Here is a 26294-nt window from a genome sequence, read left to right as displayed (position 1 = left end):
TTATAAATTCAAATTATTCACTCTGGATGGAAATACTTAATGGGATATTTATTGAGACTAATTTTTGGGTTTCACAAGCATCCTTTTTTACATACAAGTCATGTGTTACAGTATGTGACGAAATATTTGTTATTAAAAAATACTTTTACATACACTAAAAATATAATACATGTTGATATATTGTTAAAAAATTTAAGTATAGACTACAATAACATAAATCTCATTCAAATAATTACTAAAACTGTGTAGTTAATGTCAAATATATTTATATTTAAGTTGTATATATGTGACACTTTTATGTTACCATCTCTTGTGTTTTAGTGGGGTGTGCTAAATAGTTATATTATAATTAATAATTCAAACTTAATTTATAAGTGTTAATAACTTAAAGAGTTAAATATTTTTTCGACTCCTTAAGTGAAAATTGAAATTAGTTTTGTTTTTAAACTTTGAATTAATTTAATTTCTAATTTTTATAATTGTATTAATTTAGTCATTTTAATCAAATTTTGTTAAGTTTATTTAATGTTTCAAATGTATTTCATGATAGTATTTGAGTTATTTACATTGTTTGGCATATTTTTTCTTCAATTTTAGTTACATTTGAATTGTTTACATTGTTTAATACATTTGATGAAATTCGATTAAAAGAACTAAATTCATATAATTCTAAAAATAAAAGATTAAATTAGTCTAAAATTTCAAAGAGGGACTAATTTCAATTTTTAATTAAGTTAAGAAAAAAAAACGTATTTAATCCTAATTTAAATTATAATACTGCTAAGTATGTATATTATTAAAGTAATATAATATAAAAAATTAATCTCTTAAATTTTTTATTTTAGTTTTTAATTAAAAAAGATACATTAGTTCATTCTGATATACTAATTTAGCGGGTTAAATAGGATAAAACAAAACTGACTCACAAGTTAAAATTTTAACTCAATCCACCAAATTTTAATAAATTGTATTAGGACAATACTACATTTACTGAAATCACTTAATATACATTATGAGTGACCATAACGAAAAGAAAGGAAGAATAAGAAATAGAAAAATAATGTAAACTTTTATAACTTGAACTTAATGTCAATCTTGAGGATACATTGTGAAAAACATATATGTGATACCATGTTATGAGTAGGATTATAGGGTGTGTGACTTATTTGAACCCAAAATTCAGAAAAATGATAAGAACTAATTCATATAAAAAGAATGTGAGGACCTAAAAATAAATCCTAAAACTGATAAATCTCTTTAAATCTTCTATATCTCTTGAGAAAGGTGGGGGTCATTTCTCTCTTAATTTCTTGGCTATAGCAAATGCAGCTCCTGCCAAAGCCACAACGATACCTGAAATTATAATTGCTGATTTTATTGTTTGCAATGCATCCTTCTTTTCTCTTTCATGTTTGGCCTCATTTTCTGCCTGAAATCAATTAAAGGTCAGTGAAAATATCATTCTTAAAAAACAAGATCGTTATATATAAAACTTCCATTTTGACGTGATGATTTGCTGTATATGAAAATGATGAAATTTACCTTTTTTTCCTTGTAGGCTGCAACCTCAGAAGATGTAGGATCAATCTGAACGTTTGTGTTTATTTCAGGATGAAGTTCTCCAGCAACATCTGCTGGTGGGAATGTAAGGTCTGAATTCTGAGGTTGGCTTGCCATTTTTCAAGCAATGGTGGTTATGGAATAATTGTGGGAAGGGGAAGAAGAGAAGAGAAAGAAATAACTCCCAACATTATTATTACTAAGGATTCATACATGCCAAATAAACTTGTGCATTATAGATTGACACGTGTCAGTATTGCAAATTTTAGGTTGTGATACCTTTGTGGATCTCAACGATGCCTTTTTGTTCTCAAGCTTGCCGATATACTTGCTCCGTCTGGGCTAAATTTTCGATAATAAATAAATAATTAATAATAATAAATCATAAATTTAAAAAAGATCAAAATAAAATAAAATTTAATAAAAAATAAATTACAAAAAATAAATACATGATACTTATTGGATATTGAAATTGATCATTGCAAAGATTTTATAATATATAAAAAAGTCGATAAACAAATAATTTAAACATACAATATTCATATCTAAGTTTAACTAGGTCAAAATTCCAAATACAAGTATTTGAATACAAAAATATCTAATAATGTGACAATATCTAAGCAACATTTCCTAACATTAATAAAGTCCAATGCTTTCTAACACATTAATCACAATTAGGATAAGGTGGATTAGGGGTTCTTCATCATTTTGTTGTAGTTGTTGATTGTCTTGACTTGATTCCCTTATTCAATATTTGGTTGTTGGAAAATATTTATTGTAGTCATTGTTGCTAGTACCGAAAGATATTGGATAATCACACTAATAAAACTCTATATCGTTTCAAAATTCATTTGAAATTGAGAATTCATTTAACAAATTTGCTCCTTATTAGTTGTTAGTCGCATTCTTAGTTGAATAATCTCCTTTGGATTTACTTGTTGACTAGAAGATGCTTATGTCTATTGCAAGTAAATGTCAAGACAGTCATCGTGAGGCACCAATAGTTGAAGTCTCAAATAATGCTTCAGAAAATCTGATTCAATATTCTTCCTGCTTAAATAAAAAGTGTTTGCGTTAAAATAGTAAATAATCAAAAGTGTAAAACTATAATAAACTTAGTAGAAACTAACATGTGTTCGCCTATATCATTCATTGGAAAAAATCCTTTATAACCTTTCGCATATGTGTTTGTTGAAAGATTTCATCAACATGAACTCAACGACCAAGCTCTTCTGTTTGGAAACAAAAATACTTATAAAGTAAACCATTGTTATTACGTCATAAAGGAATAGAAAATATATAAAGATATAATACCAAACGAAAATCATGGTCATGCACACTAATAGATCTCCCGATATACAAACTCCCACCTTTTTCAAATGCACAGTTCTTCTAAGCTATATATCACATTTTTTCTCGATACGTAGGCATGTTTCAGTTCTCCAACAAACTGTTCCAAATTGAACCTCTAATCCAATCAAGCTTCTTACCTTTCCTTGGAGCTTCTTTAAACATCTTTAAGAGTCTATGAGATGCTTTGGAGTAAAGTTTTTTTATAACTTTATCCTCATCCTCGACTCTCCATGACACCTATGAATATGTTACCATTGTCCAAATAAACTAAGTAAAATTCAAAAGTACAAAACAATATAATAGATGATGAAAACTACATGAATCATATAAGGCCCATGAAAAATATTCACCATAATAAATAAATTCTCTCTTAGTATTATTATTAGTAATATTTTTATGGGAAAAAATATGATTAATAAGAAAATTATGGTAAGTAAAATAAACATTTATGATAGATAATTAAAAGGATGAATTCATATTTTTGAAAACCTATTTCTATAATTTATAGAAAGGTTTTTTTTAAAAAAAATAATAGTGTAAATGGATAAGCTCTCCTACATTGCAATGAGTTATGAAGGATCATATATGTTTAAGTGGTGATTAAAAATTTAATATAATAAAAAAATATTAAAAAAATAAATAGTATTAAAAAATTATTAAATAGTAAAAAATTTTGGCCTATAAATAGCCAAGGAGAGGAGGTGTATTGTGCACAAGAAGAAGAAAAATAAGAGAGAAAGAGAGAAAGGGAGAGAAGGAAAGAATTAGGAAGAACTTTTACTTGCAAGAAGAGTAGAGGTTCTGGAAGGTTTTCGAGAAAAACTTCTGACCAAGAAACTAAGTCTGAAAAAAGAGGTAATGAAAGCTAATCTTTCTAAGTTTTTATGTTAATGATCTAATACTATTGTATGACTATTCATGTTTCAAATTATTATATATATCTATGTGTTGGTTGTATAACTATTCAGACTTTGAATTTATGTGTTATATTGTTAATGAATAACTATGTTGTTATTTTGAACCCGTGTATATGAAATTTGTTTTCAAATTGTATATTCATAGTTGCAATAAATTAAATTATGGATTGCAAGGTCTAAAATAAACATTCATTAGAAGAATTTCAAATCATGTAATTCAAAATTATAATTTTTACTTAATTATGGATCCATAACATGCTTCAAGATTGACTTATTGAGAAGTTTATGTTTAGCTTCAATTGCCAAAATTTTACTTTCCAATTTAGTTTTCCAATTTGGTTTACTTGTAAAAGCAATCAATCCATGCTAATGATTTTTTTTTTTCTTTACCTCAATGTTCATATGTGTAAAGACAAACCACTTAGCTAGATGGAACACACAACAAGAAAATAAAAAACTCAAATTTGTATATTTCAAAAGTGAAAGAAGCCAAAAGATAAAACACAAAACACACAATTCAGAAATAATAAGCCAAAATCATTTTGTTTTACAAGTTTCCAAATTTATACCATGACAAATTTCTGAAACAAAATCATAACATGGAGTTCACGGTCACAACAAAACATATTGTCAAAAATTTTACATCATCTAATCATATGTTCAAAATAAAGTATAATAAAAAGATTCAAAATGTATTCTAAATCGTACAATTTAAAAATATATTATAACTTATATATTTCATATTATAAGAACATCATAAATAAAATAATAATTATTAAATATACAATTTAAAAGTAGTTTTCAAATTATCGGATTATAATTATTAAATATACAATTTAGAAACCTTTTTTCAGGACTGTATAATCTAAAATATAAGACTCAATTTTTTAAGTTTTGGGTGAATTGATTTATAATGTTATTCTGGACTAAACAATTTAAAAATATTACGAAACAACCGATGTAAACTCTTTCTGATTATATTACATATCAGAATTACAATATTTACGATGTAAAGGCAGAATTCAAATTTTTTTCCGTAATAGGTGCATGAATGAAAAAGAGAAATGGAGTTGCAGTAAGTAAACATTAAAGAGATAGAGCCCAAATAGAGGAGGCCCAACAAAAGGCCAGTAAACATCGTAGGCATTCTCCGTCAGCGGTGACACGGCAATTTGAGTGAAAAGGATTGATTCTTTTTTCACTGTTATACCTGCTCGAAGTGGAAAAATGGATCGGAGCTCTTTCCGGTCGGGAATGCGAAAATCCAATTCTAAACCCGACATATACTCAACCTTCGTGGTTCACGACGATGAAGGCGATGACGACGACGGCGTAGAGACTAACCGCCGGCGGAAATCCGGCGGCGCGCAGCCGCATGAGGATCCTTACGCGACCATGGTGTACAAAGACAACGGCCGCGAAGACGACGACGACGACGAATACTCCTCTCTCCCTCCGCTTCTCAAGCGCCTCCCCAAGGACTTTGGTGGCGGAGCGCCGCTGGACTACGATGACGACGATGACGATGACGACGACGCTGGCGACTTCGGCACCGTGATCGTGAAGAGCGACCGTAGACGGCACAGTGATCGCCCTTCTTCCAGCTTGGCTTCGCCGCCGTGGAAGTCTCGGAGTTCGTCTCAGGCGAGTCCTTTGAATAGATTCGGCGAACGGGAAGACGACGGTGATGAGGAGGACGGTAGCGGCGGATTCTCGACATTCGTCGTTCGTTCGACGGTGAAGTCTGGCGAGAGAGAGTCGGTAAGCGGAACAGTTGTACGACGGTCCTCCGGCGGCAGCGGCGGTGTCGGTTCGACGATGGAGAGAGCGGTGGCGAGCATGCAGGGGATGGGAGATTTTGGATTCGGAAAGCAGAGAAAGGGAAGTGGATCTTCGCAGAACGATGAGGGAAGGCATCACTCGATAACGACGAAGGTTTCGACGAGTTCGATTCCTGAAAGTATTACCAGAGAGGACCCTACGATTAAATACGAATTGCTCAATGAACTTGGTAGAGCCAGTCGAGTTCATTCGTTCAATTTTCGTTCATTTCTTACTTTGCAGAGTCCATTTTTTTATTTTTCATTCTTGTTATGCTTTTCTCGCATTACGAATTATTGTGGTGTTTGTGTTGGGGATGTTGGACTGCAGGGAAGGGGTCCTATGGAGCTGTTTACAAAGCAAGGGATTTGAAAACCTCGGAGATGGTTGCCATCAAAGTGATATCGTTATCCGAAGGGGTGAGTTTAGGTTGCTTTATGTATGTGTTATGGTGTTTTTATTAGATCAAGTTTAAACTGTTGAGAATGACTTTTTTGATGGTTATTAAGGAGGAGGGGTATGAGGAAATCCGTGGTGAGATTGAAATGTTACAACAATGTAATCATCCTAATGTTGTCCGTTATCTTGGAAGCTATCAAGGAGAAGAGTATCTTTGGGTAAGAGTACCTTAGCTTGTTGTTCATGTAACACTGACTTTGTGAAACTGTTTATATTTAGAGTATTCTTGTGACTTTGGTTTAATGGTGACATATTTTTGTTTGTTTGGGCTTCCTCGGGGTTGTGGTGGTGATTGACTAATTTTTACTCTAGACGGATGCCTTTGACAAAAATGAAGAGAGATTGGCAAGATTGTTCTTTTGGCTTTTGTTTGCTCTTGGTTCTTTCACTAGGACCCCCTTCTTAATTTCTAATTCTTATCAATTTTCCTTCTCTATGCTTTTGTACAAATTTGCTTGATTCTAGTCACGAGTTTGATTTTGCCTGTTAAAATGTGTTTTCTGAATTCTGATTAAGTTTTTGGCAGATAGTGATGGAATACTGTGGTGGTGGTAGTGTTGCTGATTTAATGGGTGTGACTGACGAGTCACTGGATGAGGGTCAGATAGCATATATCTGTAGAGAAGCACTGAAGGTATAGCTGATGGGCTTCGTTAGCACTGATTGTTTGACTTCTACCAAGTTTTCAATTTTTAAGTATAATTAATTGATTTTGATAGAATTTAGAGAGCAAAGTACTTCAGTAGATTTGTTTGAACCAAGTTTTCTGCTGTGTATGTTACTTTTGTTTAGTTTAGCCCCTAATAGTTTACCTAATTATGTGTAGGGTCTTGATTATCTACACTCAATTTTTAAAGTCCATAGAGACATCAAAGGTGGGAATATCTTATTAACTGAGCAAGGGGATGTCAAGCTAGGTGAGTACAAAAGTTATATGATGATTCTCATATTGTTTCTTTGCAAATGAGAACTATAATAGCAATATGCCTTAGAGGAGTTGATTATTTCGTTCTTACCCTCCCCTCTCAAATAAATGTCAAATTCATTCATTGAATTTGTGTAATAATTTTTTGCCTTGAATGCTTAGCCAGCAAGTAGCTATGATGTTTTACTTTGTGATTGAAATGTTCTATTAGAACAAGTACTCTGAATTGTTATAATCTACCACTTGTAATCTATTATGATATGAAAAAAGATTGCATGGTAGACAATTTCCATTCAAAATAATGATTACTGCAACTTCATGACAACGGAATATGCTTGAGATGGGATATTCTATCTCTTCCCTTTGTGTACTGAAGATTCTTGACTGAAAGAATCGGTCACCCAAGACAATCAGTGACAAGAGAAAGAGGAAGAGACAACTTATAAAGGTTGATGATCTCAATATTCTCCTCAAACAAACATCTCTGCAAAAGAGATTCTTCAAACTCAATTTTCATGACATTACCATTAGGATCTCTAAAATAGTTACCTCCTGGTAACAGTTGATTGCCCCAATATCCAAAAAAAGTGTGTTCGAATTGAAAATATTTTTTTTTTCAGTGTGCAAATACGTGATCGATGGCTTGAATCCTTTTTGTTTGTAATCAGTTTTTCGGAAATACAATTTACATTTTCATTTCTAAGAGTGTTTGCTCAATTATATTTTAACTCTAGGTTTCTTGAGCAGGGGATTTTGGTGTTGCTGCACAGCTTACAAGGACCATGTCAAAGCGGAATACGGTAGTTGATGCGATAACTTATTATTTTTATTTATTATGATTTGTATTCTTTTGTTATTATTACTTGATTATTTTTTTCCCCATATAGAATAGAAATGCTAATTGTTAATGATTTCAATCCCTATGATTTAGGGAATTTTGATTTGCGTGTTATGCATATAAATAAAGTGGGCTTATAGTATTTCCTTTCAAGCAATTCATAATAAAAGCAACTATCAGAATGTTATTCTGTCTGATTAATGAAGGGAAGAGTAGGACTAAGAACATGGTTTTGAATCCTTACATGCTGGGGTTATTGCTAGATGCAAGATTATTATTTTTTTAATAAATAGCAAGGGGTCATGAATAAAGTATTTTGATTAACGTCACATTATTTCAGTTTTGGAACCATGTTAAATAGTTGGGTGCCATTAAGTTGCTTATTGAGTATGTTATTTCTATCAAATTGCATTCGAAAAGGAGTTGGAGATGGTTATATTATGTGCATTGCATGAATATCCTTCTAGTGGGATTGGCTTTGAATACAAGTACACATATTTTGAATTGAATTTGTTCCATCATTTCGTTACTCAGATTTTTGGGGCACTTGTTTCTGATCAACCTGCACTGCTGTGGGACATATTCAAATCCCCGCCTGCCACCTGTTGTGGCTACACAGACAGTTGTGTTTATTCCCACTGTAGTTACTTGAGAGAGTGATATGAGCTTATAATTATATCCAAAAGTATTTGCCCAAAAACTTTGGCTTCAGTGAGTTGTTGTTTACCTTATACATGCCCTTGAGAATTCTTGAAAATGACATGCACTCATATTCTAAAGAAGTTGATTTAGATTAAGGCCTCCTGCTTCTTAAATGGACATGTCATTCATTCCTTTTATCTTATAAGATTTTTTATTTTCTATTTAACGTGCTTATAGTTCATTGGAACTCCTCATTGGATGGCTCCAGAAGTTATTCAGGAAAGTCGCTATGATGGAAAGGTAATGTGTTTTTCTAAAATTGTGAACCTTGTTTACTTGGTTGCATAATTTTTTTATTTCACTGTACTGCATCTCCTCCATGCTTTATTTCCATATGTCCTTCCTTTTCTTCTTCAGATTGTTCTTAGGTTAAGGATTTAGGAGAAAAAGTTGCACACTATACTGCCAGAAAACAGAATTTAAATATGTATATTTAAATTTGGACAAATAAAAATTAATTTGATACTAGTGGGTTTCAAAATTCTTCTTCCACGCTACGTTATGGACCTCCTTCAAAATGTGAAAGTCTGACCTTTATGTTTTGTTTGCTTGATAATCATTGAATGAAGTGGATGAAGGAATTTTATTGAACTGTGTAAACTACACTATTTTTCATATAATAGTGGTTCAAATAATCAGAAACAGGAATGCTTAAAGTTTTTATTGGAGGCAAGTGATGTTGAAGTATAGGAAGTAATTATTATATATGAATATAATAGTTGGAGTTCATCACTGATTTAAAATATTTGCCTTTAGAAACTTTTTCAAAATATTGCTAATTGTAGTGTGGCATTCTAGTGATATACTTGAGAACAAATCTCTTTGAAAGATTAAGCAGTGATAAATAATGAAAAAAGCTGATTAAAGCCTAGTTGATGATGCCCAATGAATTGAAAGATGTTAAAGACGATGTTAGTTTAAGCATGTTAGAGTGTCTACTTAGTTATATTTTGTACATACTTTGTTAGAGATCTATAAGCTATTATTAATAGCTATATCTTATGTTGCAAGCGGTTACCTACAAATACTTTTGTAAGCTTCTTATTTCAGTAGTAAATAATGAATATAATTCAATTTGTTATAAAATTATTTATTTCTTTTCACATGTTATGTAGAGCCATATTTTGACGTTCCTCTTCTCAAGTTCTAGGGTTCCTCATTGCAAGTGTTTTTTCATATGGACTTCTCTTGGCAGTGTCTTGTTTTGTTTCCATGGCATTCAATTCACAGTCATTTCCAACCTCCATTGGTGAAAGCTTGATGACTTGAATCCATTATCAATAACATGTTGAACCGATAATAAAATTGCATAAGCTATAGTGATTTGTCGTGAATCTTGTAGTTCCACCACATTATCTCATTGAAGATGATTGTACCCTTGATCAAATTAATTTGAAGTATGAAGTAAGGGGAGTTGAAGACCAAATGTTACTTGTTTGACTTCAATCTATTTTCTCTAAGTCAATTGTGTCAAGTTCTTCGGTCGAGTCACTCCTATGGGCTTTGGGAGAAGTTCATGAATATTTTGGTCTTTAAATAAAATCTCACATGCTTCCATGCATAATGCAATGCATATCGTTCGCTTGATTCCAAATCAATGAAAGATTATTCTTAGAAAATAGATTTTAAACTTAGCTCATCTTCTCAAAATCAACTTGTAAGCACCGAATTATGTACTACAATTTGACCATATCAATATACGATGTGAAATTTCCAATCCACTGCTCAATGTGGGACTATATATTTATAGGTGGTTTGGTAGTGGGTGTTACAATAAGCCCAACTAAGCTCGCTAGGATAGGTTTTCGATATGTTCTGATGTGGTCTTAAAAGTGCTTAACCTCACAAAACTGACTTATAAGATGAAGTTCACATTCAATTGGGTACTACAATTTGGTAATATATCTAGTTGATATGGAATCTCTAACAAGTATCTTCTCAAGATTAAGAATTTTGTTGATTAGCTAGCTGATGTTGGAGTTCTGGTCTGTAATGAAGAATATGTTGATGCAATTCTTGATGGACTTTTGTCTAATTATGCACCAATTGTTTCAGTTACTGAAAGCAAAAAGTGTACACCATCCATTGCTGAAATAAGAATATTAAGATTATGAAAGGAATGAAGTTCATTAACACCAATAATTCCTTGAAAAAGAACTTTATTTTTCCCTTGATATTTGACAAGACACTTGTCAGGATGAAATTCTAGGAAAACAAAATCATCTTTGGCAATTGGCGAACATTTTAACAAGTTTTTAGGAATAGAAGGAACATGTAGCAAGTTGTTTAGTTTAAAGGTGATATGTGAATCATGAGGTGACACAAAAAAAGAGGAACCGACACCATAAATACTTAAACTTTCATCATTGCCTATAAATATTTGATCCAGACCATCAAAATGAATAAGTTGTTTGATATGTTCTGGTTCACCAGTCACATGAAAGCTTGCCCTAGAATCTGGTATTCAAGAAGCATTTCCAGTTTCTTGAGAATTTGAGTTTGTTAACATTGCACGCTCTTGGGTTGGCAGTGTTTGGGGACTTAGTATTAGGATTAACCTAAGTATTTGAGATTTTATAGGATGTAGCAGAATAAGGAATATATTGCTGTGTAGCTGGATCAGTGAAGTACATTGACTTATGAGGCTGATAAGAAATATCATATCTAAAATGACAGTCATTTGCTGTGACCAAACTTAGGGCAGATCTAACATTGAGAATGAACAAATTTACCACCACACAATCACTGCCCGAACTGGGAGCACAATGAGTGACCCAACCACTAGAGACACCACGGTTAGTGAAACCATCATGATTTCCACCATCACTGCAACGATATTAGCCAAAGTAGTCTTCATTATAATTCAGTAAAGGAGATACCAAACCTTGCATCTCATTAACATACCAAACAAGAAATGTTTCATGACCATAACTAAGAGTTTCAAGGAATGTGAATTGTTTATTTGCTCAAGTTGAATATAAAGTTAATGGAGAGAATTAAGTTCAAGAGCTTAACATCAAAACATTTAGTATAATTGACTGTGATTTATCTAGTATACGTTTTAAACAATTTAATTAAGAAAAAAAGAGGACCTTTATGTTATTTTACAGAAATATTTTGCTCCAGTACTGTTCGCAATGTGTTGTTAATCAGAGTCTAGAAAAATGCACATTGCCAATGATAATGTTTTTCATTATATAATTAAGTTATTGGACTCACCCATATTTTGATGTGGTTACATTTATTTAAATATGATTTTCAGGTCGATGTTTGGGCTCTTGGCGTGTCTGCTATTGAAATGGCTGAGGTATATCCAGTGCTTGTGTTTTTATTCTAGATCTTCCAAGTAAATTGTTAATTAATCCAATGTGGGTTACCTTTTTCTTTTGCTTTTTATGCTTCCACCTTGTGCAAGGTATTGTCAATTTAACACTTTTTAAGGTGATTATAGCCTATAAGGTGGTCTTAGGTTTTCTGGGTTTGGTCTTGACTCAACCTCATAAAGCTATCTTGTAAGGGGAAATTTTCACTCCACTTAATATTTTTAGCCATATCACTAGTAGATATGAGACTAAACCACAACCTTGAGATTGTCGTTTAGGCCACCCCTAAAGTGGCTGTAACTAAGGTGGGCTTGGGCTGACTGCAATTAAGGTGGCTTTCCAACAGTCCCCTTCATGTCCAGGACTTTAAGCCTGGAGCACAGCAAATGCAGGTGGCCCAACAATGGATCTTGGATGGGCTTTTGTACTATCTTAGATTTTTGGGTTTGCATCCCACTTCTATATTCTATTTTAGCCATATCACTAGATGATTTGAGACTGAGACTAAACCACCACCTGGAGATTGCAATTAAGCAACCTCCAAAGAGGTCACAACTAAGGCAGGTGAGGGGTGACTTTAATTAAGGCGGCTTTGCCAACAGGTGAAGTTTAAGCCCAGCACTCTTCGGGATAAGCAATGTTCTGGGTAATCTTTTACCCCCTCCTCTTTTTTCCTTCCATGAAGTTTAAGTTTATAGGTGTTATGAAGAAATTTCCTATCTTTACATGGGTTGGTCTATTTGTGGGCTGTTATTTACAGTTTCAGATAATGCAGTTGGATAAAATTTTTATATTAGATATTTTTTATCCTGATGTTGCATTAGAAAAATAACTCATTGTCATTCTTAGTGATGCTTAAAGTCTGTTACCTCAATTTTCAGGGTGTTCCTCCAAGATCTGACGTACATCCAATGAGGGTTAGTGACTTCATATATATTTGTTATTGACTGTTGTTTTATTGATAACATGTGATCTATTTTCACCCTGCCTCCTTCTCATAAGTAATATTCAACTGGTAATATATCTTGATGTTCTTAAAATGTTTGGATTATTTGTCGTTTCATCTACTATTTCATGTTTTTCAGTTAGTTAGGATAAATTTTAATATTTGAATGGATGAATTAGGAAGGAGAAACATAAGATTAACTGAGATAAATAGAAGAGTAATTGAATAGGTGAGTTTATGGATATTGTAATATTGGATAGCTTTATGGTGACAGTTACTTTGTGAAATATTGATTAGTCATGAAAGAGAATCTAGATTTTAGTTGTATTAGAATTCAGAACAAGGCTGAAAAGTTCGTATAGCAGCATGTAGCGGTGAACTCTAAAATGCTTTGTCAGGAAAGTAGTAGGGGAGGCTGCTATATTAAATATTAGAATGCAACTAAATAATTTATACAACCATAAACACTCTCTGTTTAGAGACTGGTAGTATCTGCTGTACGTGAAATAATACTGAGAAAAGACTAGTTGTAACTGCTATCGGAAAAATAATCCGGCTAAGCTTTCTAAAGCTGTTTTTTATGTAGCTGAACAATCTTTATGTAGGTACAGATTCTCCTACCCTGAACCTGTCCTATGAACCCTCTTGTATGCTCTTTTACTTAATCTGTAATGCATATTGCTGCTGAGTGAAATCATCCAGTCAAGCATTCTCAGCAACTCTAAATCTTCAAGTCCTGCAAACATTAAAAGATCGAAGAAATTCTTGAGAAATAATGTCTCGTTTTATATACATAATCACCATCAATTATAAGAACATAGTAATGAAGTTAATTACTGAGATGATGGTGAAGTCGATGGGAAGGGAACATAATAAATTAGATAAAACTCATTTTATTGATATCGGATGGCGGAAAATATCCGTGACCCCAAAAATCCTGATGAAAATATTGGAACAATACCATTAAGGAGCAAAAATTTGGAGCATTCATGATCTACTTGTTTAGTACCTTTATTGGTCCTGATTGTTTTATTTTTTTTTTCCAAATTGACTTTTGATAAGACAAATAAAGTCAGAAAGTTTTCAAATACCTCAGACTTTTCATAACATATGTCCATGCAACATGGGTGCAATCATCAATAAAAGTAACAAACTATATTGCCCTAATATAGGACCCCAAACATTAAAGTGAATTAAATGAAAAGAGAAATTACTCTTTGTATTGCTATTTGGATGAGATAGTCTTCTATGATGAAAACCTTGTTGGGAATTTGTGCGTGTTTCTATTGTTGCTTTGTTGGCTTATGACCCCCCTTGTGTTGTCTGGACATAAAATTCACTTTGCTCTGTAGCAGGAGATATTATCTTCCTTGTAGAAGGTCCTGGAAGACACAGTAAGACAAGAAAAATGTTACTAAATAGATGACTTCTTTTGTAATTCAATAGATGATTCTAACATTATATTCCGAGAACCACATATGGGTATACTATCATAATTTTCCACTATACTATAATGAGTTGTTTTGTATTCATTTTAACATATAAGTTGAACGCATAGGAAATGGAATCATGTGATCAATTGTTCTTGAATCAAGAATCCAAACACCTTGGGACACATGGACAACCATATTCAATGAACTCTTATCTCTTATGGACATGGTACACGATGTAGAGGACTTACTCATTGATTTAATTATTGTTCTCAAAGGATCAAGTTTCTCCTTATAGGCTTTAATATCATGATCTGGTTGAGGAGGAGCACGTGCTTGATTTGTTTCTTCATAATCTGAGGTAGTATTGCTTGCCCATTTCTGTGAGGTTCCTTTGTTGCCTCCCATTCACTTTCATGGAGTTTGAAGCATGTTTCCTTAGTATGCCCAAATCTTTTCCAGTATGAGAAATATTCTGCATAGTTGCCTTTTGAAAAGGGTTTTCCTCCGGTGTCTGATCCCTTGAAGACCCCTTTTACTATTGTCATGGCAAAGCTTGTATTGGAGGTTCCTCCATTAAGCATGACAACCCTCTGAGTTTCTTCTGCCTTGACAATAAAGCAATAAAGCAAAAACTTGTAATTACCCAAACAAGTCTAGTGATTGGTTGTTGTAAAATAGATTAACCAGAGTTACTCTTTTTAGAATGAGTATCTTACTCCCTACTTTTTTATTTAATAATAAACACTTGGTTATTTTATCGTTTATTTGGCATTTATGAAGGCATGCTTTTTTTTTCTCTCTTTTTTTTGAGGCGGTTCAGTGTATAATAATGTTTTTTTTTTCTTTTATAATTGTAGGTTTTATTCATGATATCAATTGAGCCAGCTCCGATGCTTGAGGATAAAGAAAAATGGTTTGTTTCTATAGTCTGTTGTCATCCAACCTGTACATTTTCTCATTTTTTAATAAGTGAGCTTGAAGAGTCATCTGTTGATGATCTAGAATGAATTCTAGTTTAGATAATTCTAATGATCTTTTTCCATGTGCTATATATTATGTTTTATGTTGTGCTCATTTTATATTTTTGTAAAGCCAGTAGTGTGTAATTGCATGCTGCAATTCTTCTACTATACAATTTTTGCCTTTGATTCTTTAATTATATTGAGATGATGTTGAATGGAAACCACATGTAAATTTGAAAGCATAACTTTCTATCTTGAATTGTATTTTTAGCTAGGTGCTATCTCCTATTAGTTGTATATCTATTCTACATGTTATAAAGTCATGTATCGGCCAAAAACTCACCTATTAACCTACACAAACAAAATTTCATGCTTTCTTTGCTCCTTCCCACTTCCTAGTTCATGAATATAGCACATCCATTCAAATGGTAATTCACTGTCATGTTTAAGTTTAAGAATACAAAGGTTGGTGCATTTAAGGAGAAGGGACTTGGTGTACCCAAAATTCGTTGTGATCTCCTCACTTGATCTTAACAAGATTTCTTTTCTTAACCCAGAAAAAAATAGTGCGTGGTTGGTGCTTTCATTTGCTAATGGTAATAAATGCAACATAAACTACCCTGATTATATTTTCCATTTAGGAGTGACTACAAAATCCTATTTTCATGTTCATGTTGCCAATGTGACATCTTGGTGTATATGATAGCGTTTCTAATTAGTGATGATATCTTTATGTGACAATAATTTGAATTTGAATTTCTCTTTAGGTCTCTGTATTTCCATGATTTTGTTGCAAAGTGCCTAACTAAAGAGCCTCGGCTCCGTCCTACTGCATCTGAGATGTTGAAGGTATGCTTTGTAATATTGTTTCTAATCAAATTTATTGACTATTATTGGGAGTCGTAAGTTTTGTTTGAAGTTATCCTTATATTTTAAATAGTTGAAGGAAAATATAACACGAGAGACAGACAAAGATGAAATGACATCCAGTTGTCACATCTCAATGTATTTGGTTCTGTCATAAAAGGTAAGATTAGAGACAATGAGTAATGCTTCTTCCTAGTTGTCACATGTAAGGTGCAGTTAGGAGCTTTCTTCAAATTTTAAGTTCTTTGAGAAGTTGTTTTAGCCATATGAGCTCACGAGGGACTATTGTCATTGCCCAATATTTTGTTTCTGTTCTTAATTTTGCCATAACATTTTGTTTCATACTTTTTCACAATATTAAATTACCTCCAAGAACACAGTACATTGGGTGGACCATCCATTTTGTCTCAATACCCAAAAATTTGAGTAGTTCCTTTATCTTCATAAACAAGGCCTTTTCCAGAATCATTCTTAATATTAATATACTTCGGCATCCTTGCGACTGCATTCTATGGTCTTGACAAAGAGTTCAAAAATTGACTTGAAATAAATTGTTCTCTAGAAAGAGGAGGGTGTTTGAATATCACTTTTAAGACCTTTGGAAAATTTTCACAAGCTTGATGAATTAGGCACTGACGGGGGATGTCTAAAGATTTGAATTAGTTCACAATCTTTTCTTAAAAAAAGTAGGAGGTTGCTTCATATAGACTCCAGTAGAAAGACCACCATGAAATAAATGCATTTTTTGTTATGTTAGGCTGAAACAGAGTCTGGTAGTGATTAGTTGCAAAGCAAAATACAGGTCAAGTAAATGTCATTTTGGCAATAGGAGATAAAGTGTTAGTATAATCATCACCATAGATTTGTATTTCCTATGGCAACCAGCCAAGATTTATAGCAATCAATGTTACCATCAGGTTTTGTTTATAAGTGTATAAGACCACAAGCACCCAGCAATTGATTTGCTACCCGGAAGAGGAGCCAATTTCCAAGTACCACTGCTTTGAAAGACCAGATCTGGTACGAGACCAGATCTAGTACGAGACCAGATCTAGTACGAGAGATGGTGTAGGGGAAGGATTTGGGCATGACCTCCACTATATTGTTATCTTTTGAAGATGGGTCTCGTCTGAAATTTCAATCCTTGAATGACGTTAGCGTACCTGAAGAGGTGCTGGAGAAACGTCATGAGTTATGGCATAGTCATCTGATGGTGATGAAGGAAGATTGACATTGGTGGGACATTAGAAGGAAACATCATTAACCTTTCAAAGAATGATGATATCCCACAAAGACACATTTGAGCTACCGAGGAGAAAGTTTATCCTGAGCATATGTGAGGTTATGTATAAAACATGTCTACGAAGTATGGAGGAGATTGTGAAAAAGGATGAAGTGTGGAACCTGATCACTAAGGAGAAATGGTGGCATTCAATTAATGATAACATGTTGTAAGGACAACGTCCTCCCAGAAATGGTGAGAAAGATGACTTCGAAGAAGTGCTTGATAGTTCCAAGACAATGTCTGTTATTCATTTGGGTACTCCATTTTTTTGAGCAGTATGTGGACACAGTTGGGTGAAGAGTACCACTAGATGCCACAAACTGCTGGAATTAATGAGAAAAATGTTCACAAGCATCATCATTACGAAAAACACATGGATATACCAAATTGTGTTTTTGGTTTCATTAAAAAGGTTTGAAATATAGAAAGCACTTCTAGTTGATTTTTTCATTAACCAAATCAAACTGCATCTATAGTAATCATTAAGATAATAAAATATTGGTGGGGTAATAGAATGGTAAAGACCTCAAATATCAGAGTAAACCAAAGAAAAATGATATGAAACTTGTATATTGAGACTGCTAGGAAAAGACTGGTGAATATCCTTTTCTAACTGTCATGACTCACAATTCAAAAGTAGACAAATATTTTAGACTTGGAATCATCTTTTGCAATTTTGTCAACCTGAGATGAAATATTTGTGCATGAATCATCATTAGAGAGAGCAAAGATGCACATACTGATGCTGATGGAGAGATAGTTAAGGTCATGTGACTCTTATCCGATGCTAATTGTACAACTTGATATTTGATCTTGCAAGTTAATATTGTTATTATTGAAAGTGAAAATAATATCATGGGATTGGGTTAGTTGGGTAGCAAACAATAAATTGAAGGGGGCGCTGATAGAATAATGAATGCAAATGTCAGGAGAAAACCTATAAAAAATTAGGTTTGAATATTTGGTCTTCAAAGACATTTTTTTTCTTGACATTTGGAAAACAGATAAAAATAAAATAGCCTATGGAGAGGGAAAGTAGATTGGACCACTAAACCAACTCTGATGGAGCAACCACAATGTGGGTAGGAGTGTATAGAGGAGGTGACCTGGGTGAAGTTTGGCGTCAGACAGTGCCACTGCACACCAATCAGAGTTGTGGCTGGAGTGGCAAGTCACATCTTTGGGCCCATGGATGGGTGGTTTGCATCGACATTTGGATTATTGAACTTATTGGTGTAATGGAAACACTGGTGGTCGGCAGAAACTTTGCCGGAAATCTTGTCATAGGCAGCACCGGAACTGTGAAAAATAAGGGAGTAAGGTTTGCCAAGAAAAACAGTCATCTAGAGACAGTGAGTCCTTCGGGCCATGTTCCAAAAAGGTCTCTAGATGTCGTATTAGACTATAGGAAAGAGAGAGACATTGAGTTGAAGCCATATGTTTTTGAGACAACATGGATGCTTTATTTATATTTGGAGAAAATAATTGATACAATAAATAGAGGATATTTGATATCCTCTAATGATAAAAATGATACAGGAATAAATAGAAATGTTCCAAACAATATTTAACCTCGATATTCTTGATTATATAGGATTTGCTTCATATTTCTATAATTATAACTCCTACACAGTTTTGAGAAAAGTTTATCATCTAATATTTTTAAAAAGGTGCACGAGGTTCACCTTGTGCATAACGTTAGCCCTCCATAAGTGGAGAACCTAATTTCAGGATTTGAACTTGTGACCATCACATGGGTTGCAATCTCATCTTGCACCAGGGCTCAACTTCTTGTCAACTGTCAAATACAGATTTCAATTTATCCCTGTCTTATACTTATATTTAACTATTTAGTTATGCTCAAACTTACTACAATTAGAGTTTGGAATCATGTTAGACCTGCATTTTTTAAGTTCCTGTAATTTGAGTTATATATAAATTTATTATACATATAATCCTCATCTGATTGACCAAGGCCCACTAATTGAGATGAAAGTTACTGATATTTTTCTTAACTGATTTTTTTTTTTTCTTTTCCCAATTTTTTTTCTCAATATGATGTGTTTTTAGTTTTACCTATTAAATAAGAGTGTTAAACTTGATTCTTCTTATGACTTGAAAGATAATAAACATAATGTGAATGATTATATAAGGTGTTTCAAATTTCAAAATTAACACATCATATAATAATAAGTAAAATAATAATGAATTCTAAGGAAGTCTGGTTACCTAGAATTACTAAACTAAATTAATCTTTTGAGCGGTGGCTGATTAAGCGTGAGCTTTATTTTTGGCTGCTGCTTATAATAATTAGTGACTAGAAAACTCCAGACATATGCCTTCATTTGTTTTCAAACCAATTTGACTTGCTACTATCTGGTTTGCAATGGCATATTTAAACTTTTTTCAATTCTGTATTTTGCATCAAGTGAAAGTTATTTTCTATTGCTGTGTAGCACAAATTCTTTGAAAAGTGGAAAACTGGATCTGCTGCAATGTTGCCAAAATTAGAGAAGGCAAGGGAAATCAGGGCTTCAATGGCTTTGCAGGTGCAAACACTTGCTCCAGCAGCATCAGAAGATCAGGTATGACAACAATTCCCTCCCTCTTACGCACATCCATGCATCTTGTTCCATCTACCTTCTACATTGTAAAACTCAACAAAGAAAGTAATTTCCATGTAAAACACAAGTTCTGAATCTGAAGTAGCCCATTTTAGTATCAGAGATTGATGAATTATTCTTTTTCTGATAATACATGAATGTTATATATATATATATATATATATATATATATATATATATATATATAAACCAGAGGCAAACGCCGTAACTTGCTGTTTTCATCAGAGAAAAAAGCACTAGTAAATATCCTTGATTTAGGGGATACAATCTGTTATGGAATATTTCCTAAAATAACTAACATTTTCTTGTTTTCGTTATTTTCTAGCTAGTTTCAAAACCAAATGATGAATATGGAGACACTGTTCCATCCAGACCTCATAACATTGGTGTTGAGGGGGCTGCTAATTTGTCATCACGTGGCACTGTGAGGAAGCTACGTGAGGTGGAAGATGTAGACATGAGTGAAGGTCTGCGATTCTTGCATCTTGTCTGTGGATTGGCAATTTTTTCTCAATTTTGATTGTCGCCTAATGTCAGAATGTTTGCTGTGCATGCTGATGTGTATGTATGAGAATATCTTGGAAGTCAACTACTATATAATATAAAATATGTTTCTTTAACTATGTCTTAATGTTTATCTTCTTGTATAGTACCTCTTCCAACTGAGCAATTGTTTACAGTTTTTCCTTGGATGTTGAGCTTATTATGGTTTATAATTGTTGGTCTTGATTGTTAAGATTTCATGCATTGACAAATAATATAGGAAAAATACTGCATATAAGGCTGGGACTGTCTGGGACTGTCCTTCCTTTTTAGCTAGCTTTTGGGGTTGTATTGCCCTTTTTTTTTCTTCTAATCATTGTTTTATTCATTGTTCAAGCACTGATTTTTCTGAAATGTTACTGAATAATCTACGTCGTATTTAAAAGAATTTTCTGGTTATGCCACTTGAGTTAAAGACTCCAGACATGCAAACCAATGTGGTTGGGGATTACTGGGGTAAACCCTGTATACTTAAGTTCCCTAATCCTCCATCTGCCTCATATTGCTTGGCATATTGATTGGGAAGGAAACTCGGAAATGGTTTTAAATTCTATTTGGTTGAAAAGACAAATTGAAAAGAAAAGGTATGGTATGGTGAGAAAGAAAACTGTAGAAACAAATATTTCACAATTTTATCTTTGTTTCTAAATTCGCCTACCATTTTCTTCCTTTAATCCATATAAATGGTTAGACTTCTGATTTATTTCTTTTCTAAAATCTACAGTTCTTAAATTTTGGAAAATGGAAGACCTTGTTTTTGTTTTAGTTAGGGATTGAATATTATGATTTATGTGGATTATTGGCAGGCAACTTTGGCACTGTTATAGTCCATGCTGATGAGTTACATCAGAAGACTACACAACATACAGATTCTGCAGTTTCCGACTCTGCTGTACCCAGTGGCACAGGAGGCAGATTGGCTAACTCTGGGTACTTACGTGTTTGTTTACCTTCACTACCTATATTTTTTAAGAAAGCAGTTTTCTTTTATTCTCAGTCTGATATTCAAACTGTCTTAGCTTTGCAAGTTTGTGAATTGTACTTCATTTTCATATTATAGTCTGTCCCTCTCTTTTCCTTTTCATTTTGCATGTCTTACCGTAGTCTGTTTTCTTTTGCGATAATCTTTTAGGATTGAGAATCAGAAGGTTGACTTGACGAAGACCACCTCTTTAAGAGGATCTAGTGCTACTACCGATACTATTCAATCATCTATACCTTATGCTAGTGATTCAACTGAGCAGAGCCTCAGAATCAAAGGTAGTTTTCGAGCACCAGCTGGAATGGGTAGTGATATATTCAGGGGTGAAACCGGCAGCCGTAAAGCATTTGCTTTACAAGATAAGGTATTTTTGTGACTTGATTTGCTCATCGGATGTCAAACCCTTTCTGTAAGGGATATCACCCTGTTTGAGCAAAATTTGATGTTTTTAGTTATTAGAGTTGTTGCCTCTAGCCCTTTTCGTTTCTTGAATTAATTGTCCCATTAATTATGTATATATATTGTCCTTCATGAATGTCTTCTGTGATTGCATTGTCTGACTTACCTTTTTACTTCAATTTCTGTGCCAATGCAGCTCTGGTCCATTTATGCTGCTGGTAATACTGTGCCTATCCCATTCTTAAGGGCAACAGATATATCACCTATTGCTCTCTTGTCAGACAACGTACTTGGTGGCCTACAACAGGATACTGGTGGAACCGGAACAGTGGAAGCACTGCAAGAGCTATTCAGTGGTGATGGACAGTCCAAGAAGGGCCGCAGAGCACTAAATGAGGTAACTGTGTGTGGTGCGAATTTGCGCATGTATGTATACGTGTAGTACACTTGTTATGGCCATTTATGTTTGTTTTCCAATTTGATGCAGCAGATGCCTCTTCCTCCAAGCATTTACCAAAGGTTGACATCAAGTTCTACACTTATGAATTTGGCACAGGCTTTAGCTTACCATAAGATGTATGTCTCTTAAACTTTTGATCAGCAAAACTTTTACCATTTCTACGTGAACAAAATTACATTCATCTATTCAAATGCGTAAATAGGAGAGCTGTAGTACCAGATTTCACCAATGGGCGTGTCAATTAAGCAAACAAATTTAGGGCTCGTGATATCCTGATGCAGTGATTCCTTTCAGGTCCTCCTATGTTGATGTTGATTATTCTGTACCTAATTGTTTTGCTTGTTGTTAGGTGTTACGAGGATATGCCACTGCAAGAGCTGCAGGCGACCCAGGAGCAGCGAACTATTCAAAATCTCTCTGACACACTTCGAACCATACTTCGGTTGTAGGTAGGTAGGATATCTTCTTGAGACTTTCGTCCCCAAACCTTACTGGCCTCAAAGATCACATAATCATTCTTCTTTTGTCGTATCATTGATATATATATATATATATATATATATATATATTCATGCTAATCAGTGGCAGATAAGCCGCAGCTGCCTTTTAATTTATTATACATATTTTTTAGGTGTATGATTGTGTAACTAGTACCCCTAAAGTTTTGCCGGTTTCTTTCACCCTTTTTCTTAGTTTTGTTAAGTAAACCCTAGAATGATAGGGTTTTGTTAGCTGCCACATATTTGTATGTAAATAGTGTATGCATGGCTTTCAACTAACATTGTTGCATTTGTTCACGTTGTAGTCATTAGTGGGAGGAATGTAAGAATTTTCTGTACCATATTTCAATTATAATATGAATGGATGGATGAATTAGTTTCATTCAGTGGTTACGTATTGTTTCATAAAATCGGTAGTAAGAGATCTCCGTTCAAGTTTACATGCGGACCTTTAATTTTTCAGATGAATAGGGATTTGTTAAAAACCTAAAACCTTTGTAAGCTTATCGATAATCTTCTCTTAAGAGAACCTTTGACCTTTTTAAGCCTTTTTTTTCTTAATGAAGTCGCGTTAAAGCCATTTACACTTTTTAAAGACATTCAGAGGTCTCAGAATATTAGTAATATACAATATAATCTAAAATCCAGAAGGTCGGTCTATGATGACAATTGTTTAGAACAGTTTAGATTTGTCACTTTCAGCTGGTTTTGTAGAAAGAGTTTGAAAACAATCAATGTGTTTCAGAAAGGTGTTGAAGTTTACTAATCTATTTTAAAAGAAAATTGTTCTCATTTAGTTTCAAGCATACTTTTTTTGTAATTTATTATTTATTATATATTATCGAATTACATGTTCTGCAATAAATGCAATACCGGAAGAATTTACAAAGTTTTATGATGCACTGAAGTGGTAAGACAAGATTGTTTAAAACAAGATCATTTAAGTAAATTTTATTTTGAAGTTTGAAGTTTAACAAAGCGTAATGAAATCACATTTAACATCATAAATCGTTTTAGACATTGAACAACATTAATAGTTTAGGATAAATTCGTAAAATGCTAAAGGTTATATATACAATTTATCCTAAATTATGTTATTCAAACAAGTAGTGTTTAAACACTTACTAATGTTTAGATCATCTAATGCTTTAATGTGTATATATAATAGTATTTTTTTTTTTTTGTCTGTGTTGTATTTTATTTTTTGTACAGATAATTTCAATACAATACTTTTTATATAAATATAAGAATGTTTAGTGATATGAAAATATTTTTGGAATCTTTTCTTTATATTTTCCTTTTGTCTCTTTCGTACATACAATACAAATGTTTCTACAAGACACTATAGTTTTTGACTATGTAAAAAAGATTATATCTCTACATGAAAGTCAAATTTTTAAGTAACAATTTTTTTCTAATAAATATATATAAAAGAATTGCATGAAGAGAAGATAACTAATGATTATTCTTTACATTCTCTAACATTATTTGTTTTCTTTAAGCTTATATTGTCTAATGTTTATTCTTTAAAAAGAAAAATTTTTTTTACAAGTTTTTAGAACTTTTTGCATTAATTTCATATTCTCTTTATTAAAGTTATTTTATGGCCTTTTATCTTGAAAAACACTTTGTTGCTCTTATATTAGAAGTGAATTCAAATACTTACAAGTTTAATTAAGTGGAATTAAACGATTTAGTCAGTTATATTAGTGTATATTAGAAGTAGTGATACTCATTCTAACTAGTTGGATTAGTTGTAATACTATGAGTGATTAAACTTGTATGCAATCTTAAAAGATTAGTGGAACAACTTATTAGAATTTAAGGAAGAACTTGATGTAGTTTAATTGGAAGTGAACCAATAAAAAAAATAAGTTTGTTTTGTTGTTTTCATTATAAAAAAATTTTCTAAACTTTATTTGAATTACTTGAGTGTTTAACATTTATTATAAATAGTCTAACCCCAAAAAAAGTTTAAATACTTATTTATAAAAAGATTTTAAAAACTCAGTTCAAATTTCATTTTTCTATAATTTTTCGAGTGTTTCATATAAAACAACTTTGGTGTGGAGAATTGCTTTGGATTTTGGACAACAAATTGTATAAAACATAGTTGAAATACGTAATTCAAAATTATTAAAACAACATCACATAATTTCAATATATATATATATATATATATATATATATATATATATATATGTATGTATGTATGTATGTATCTATGTATGTATATATATTTATTTATTTATTTATTGTCTCCTAAAATAGAGTTAAATATGTTTTTAATCCCTAAACTATTAAACGAATTTGTTTTTAGTTCCTTTTTCAAACTTTGATCCTTCTTCTTAAACAAACTATAACTTTTCGTTCTCAAAACTAACTACGTTAAAAAACAGCTGACATGACTAACGGTGGTGTGTCCCGTTTTTTTTTTCTGACATCGAATAACTTTTCGCAACTTTTCTTCCTCTCTCTCCCTCCCTCTACCTCAATCTTCTCCTTAAACTCCTTCTCATCCTTCAACCTCTTCACCGCCACCACCGGTCCTGCCTCAAGAACTGCCACCGTCCCAAAAGTCCCTTTCCCCAAAACCTCCGTCGAAGCCCACAGTTGCAGTAGAATTGTCATTGGCATGATTTGTTCCATCAACTCATCAATTTACTCGATAATAGACGATTCATCATTATAGATCCTATAAAATGTGCGGACGTTATATTTTCATACGCAACAAACCTGTGAGTTAAAGAGTTGTCTCCCACAAGTTAGCCATCTCAGCTGACTTTTAACTCCGTTAGTTTCAGAGGATGAAAAGTTAGTTTTTTTAAGGAGATGGATCAAAGTGTACCTTACTTTGAAAGAGGGACTAAAAACAAATTCGCTTAATAGTTTAGGAACTAAAAACATATTTAACTCCCAAAGTATAACTTTTTTACAATTAGTTTGTTTACCACCCTTTGTATAACGAACAAATGGTAAACATATCATTCTTTATCAATTAAAAACAAAAAGGAAATGAAAAAAAATGATTAACTTATTCAGTACATTTATTTAGAGTATGCGCATTCTAAATTTTAAACAATGGTAATACAAGTAAATAAGAAAAAGGTTTAATCTCACCAGAAGTCCCTATTTTAGTCCAAAATCTTAAATAGGTCCATTTTCTTTTTGGCGTATCAATTGGGTCCCTTTTATAGTAAATTTGATTCAATTAGAGGTCTGCCGTTAAATTTACCAAACGACCGTTTAATATTTGATAACATGTCATTAAAATTGAATTTTCTTTTAAAAAATTTTTATGGAGAGAGATGATATCTGAGTGAGAGAAGGACAAAGGTGGAAACATGAAAAATTTTAAGGTTGTTCTCTCCCATCCCCAAAACCTTTCTTTACTG

At 32.8% G+C, this 26294-nt stretch overlaps 2 protein-coding genes across 3 annotated transcripts; one reads left to right on the top strand and one right to left on the bottom strand.

Moving 5' to 3' along the window:
* Nucleotides 1-1157: 1157 nt before the first annotated feature.
* LOC106753403 lies at nt 1158-1834 on the bottom strand. Its single transcript, XM_014635204.2, has 2 exons — nt 1543-1834; nt 1158-1429 (listed from the first exon to the last, which is right to left on the bottom strand). The coding sequence occupies exons 1-2, from the start codon at nt 1675-1677 to the stop codon at nt 1292-1294; spliced, it is 273 nt and encodes a 90-aa protein (XP_014490690.1). The 5' UTR covers nt 1678-1834; the 3' UTR covers nt 1158-1291.
* Nucleotides 1835-4983: 3149 nt separating this feature from the next.
* On the top strand, nt 4984-23297 carry LOC106753409 (serine/threonine-protein kinase dst1). 2 transcript variants are annotated; one of them, XM_014635209.2, is made up of 18 exons: nt 4984-5841; nt 5982-6070; nt 6161-6268; nt 6637-6744; nt 6937-7027; nt 7783-7835; nt 8753-8815; nt 11838-11882; nt 12780-12815; nt 15135-15190; nt 16007-16088; nt 19848-19976; nt 20341-20482; nt 21365-21488; nt 21691-21904; nt 22136-22336; nt 22427-22515; nt 22749-23297. In XM_014635209.2, the coding sequence occupies exons 1-18, from the start codon at nt 5058-5060 to the stop codon at nt 22846-22848; spliced, it is 2514 nt and encodes an 837-aa protein (XP_014490695.1). In that variant the 5' UTR covers nt 4984-5057; the 3' UTR covers nt 22849-23297. The 2 variants fall into 2 exon arrangements, with proteins under 2 accessions (XP_014490695.1, XP_014490697.1); XM_014635211.2 differs by having other exon boundaries at nt 5058-5841; nt 22430-22515.
* Nucleotides 23298-26294: the final 2997 nt, after the last annotated feature.

The sequence above is a fragment of the Vigna radiata genome, unplaced genomic scaffold (assembly GCF_000741045.1).
Source record: "Vigna radiata var. radiata cultivar VC1973A unplaced genomic scaffold, Vradiata_ver6 scaffold_228, whole genome shotgun sequence".
Classification (NCBI taxonomy): domain Eukaryota; kingdom Viridiplantae; phylum Streptophyta; class Magnoliopsida; order Fabales; family Fabaceae; genus Vigna; species Vigna radiata.
This window is presented reverse-complemented; position numbering and strand designations above follow the sequence as displayed.

Excerpts from the sequence above, each read along its gene's own strand:
- LOC106753409 (XM_014635209.2), top strand. The coding sequence starts at position 5,058 with ATGGATCGGAGCTCTTTCCGGTCGGGAATGCGAAAATCCAATTCTAAA. Across the intron at positions 6,071-6,160 it reads TGATATCGTTATCCGAAGGG|GAGGAGGGGTATGAGGAAAT; the intron begins GTGAGTTTAGGT and ends ATGGTTATTAAG. Across the intron at positions 6,745-6,936 it reads TCTGTAGAGAAGCACTGAAG|GGTCTTGATTATCTACACTC; the intron begins GTATAGCTGATG and ends AATTATGTGTAG.
- LOC106753403 (XM_014635204.2), bottom strand. The coding sequence starts at position 1,677 with ATGGCAAGCCAACCTCAGAATTCAGACCTTACATTCCCACCAGCAGAT. Across the intron at positions 1,430-1,542 it reads CAGCCTACAAGGAAAAAAAG|GCAGAAAATGAGGCCAAACA; the intron begins GTAAATTTCATC and ends AATTGATTTCAG.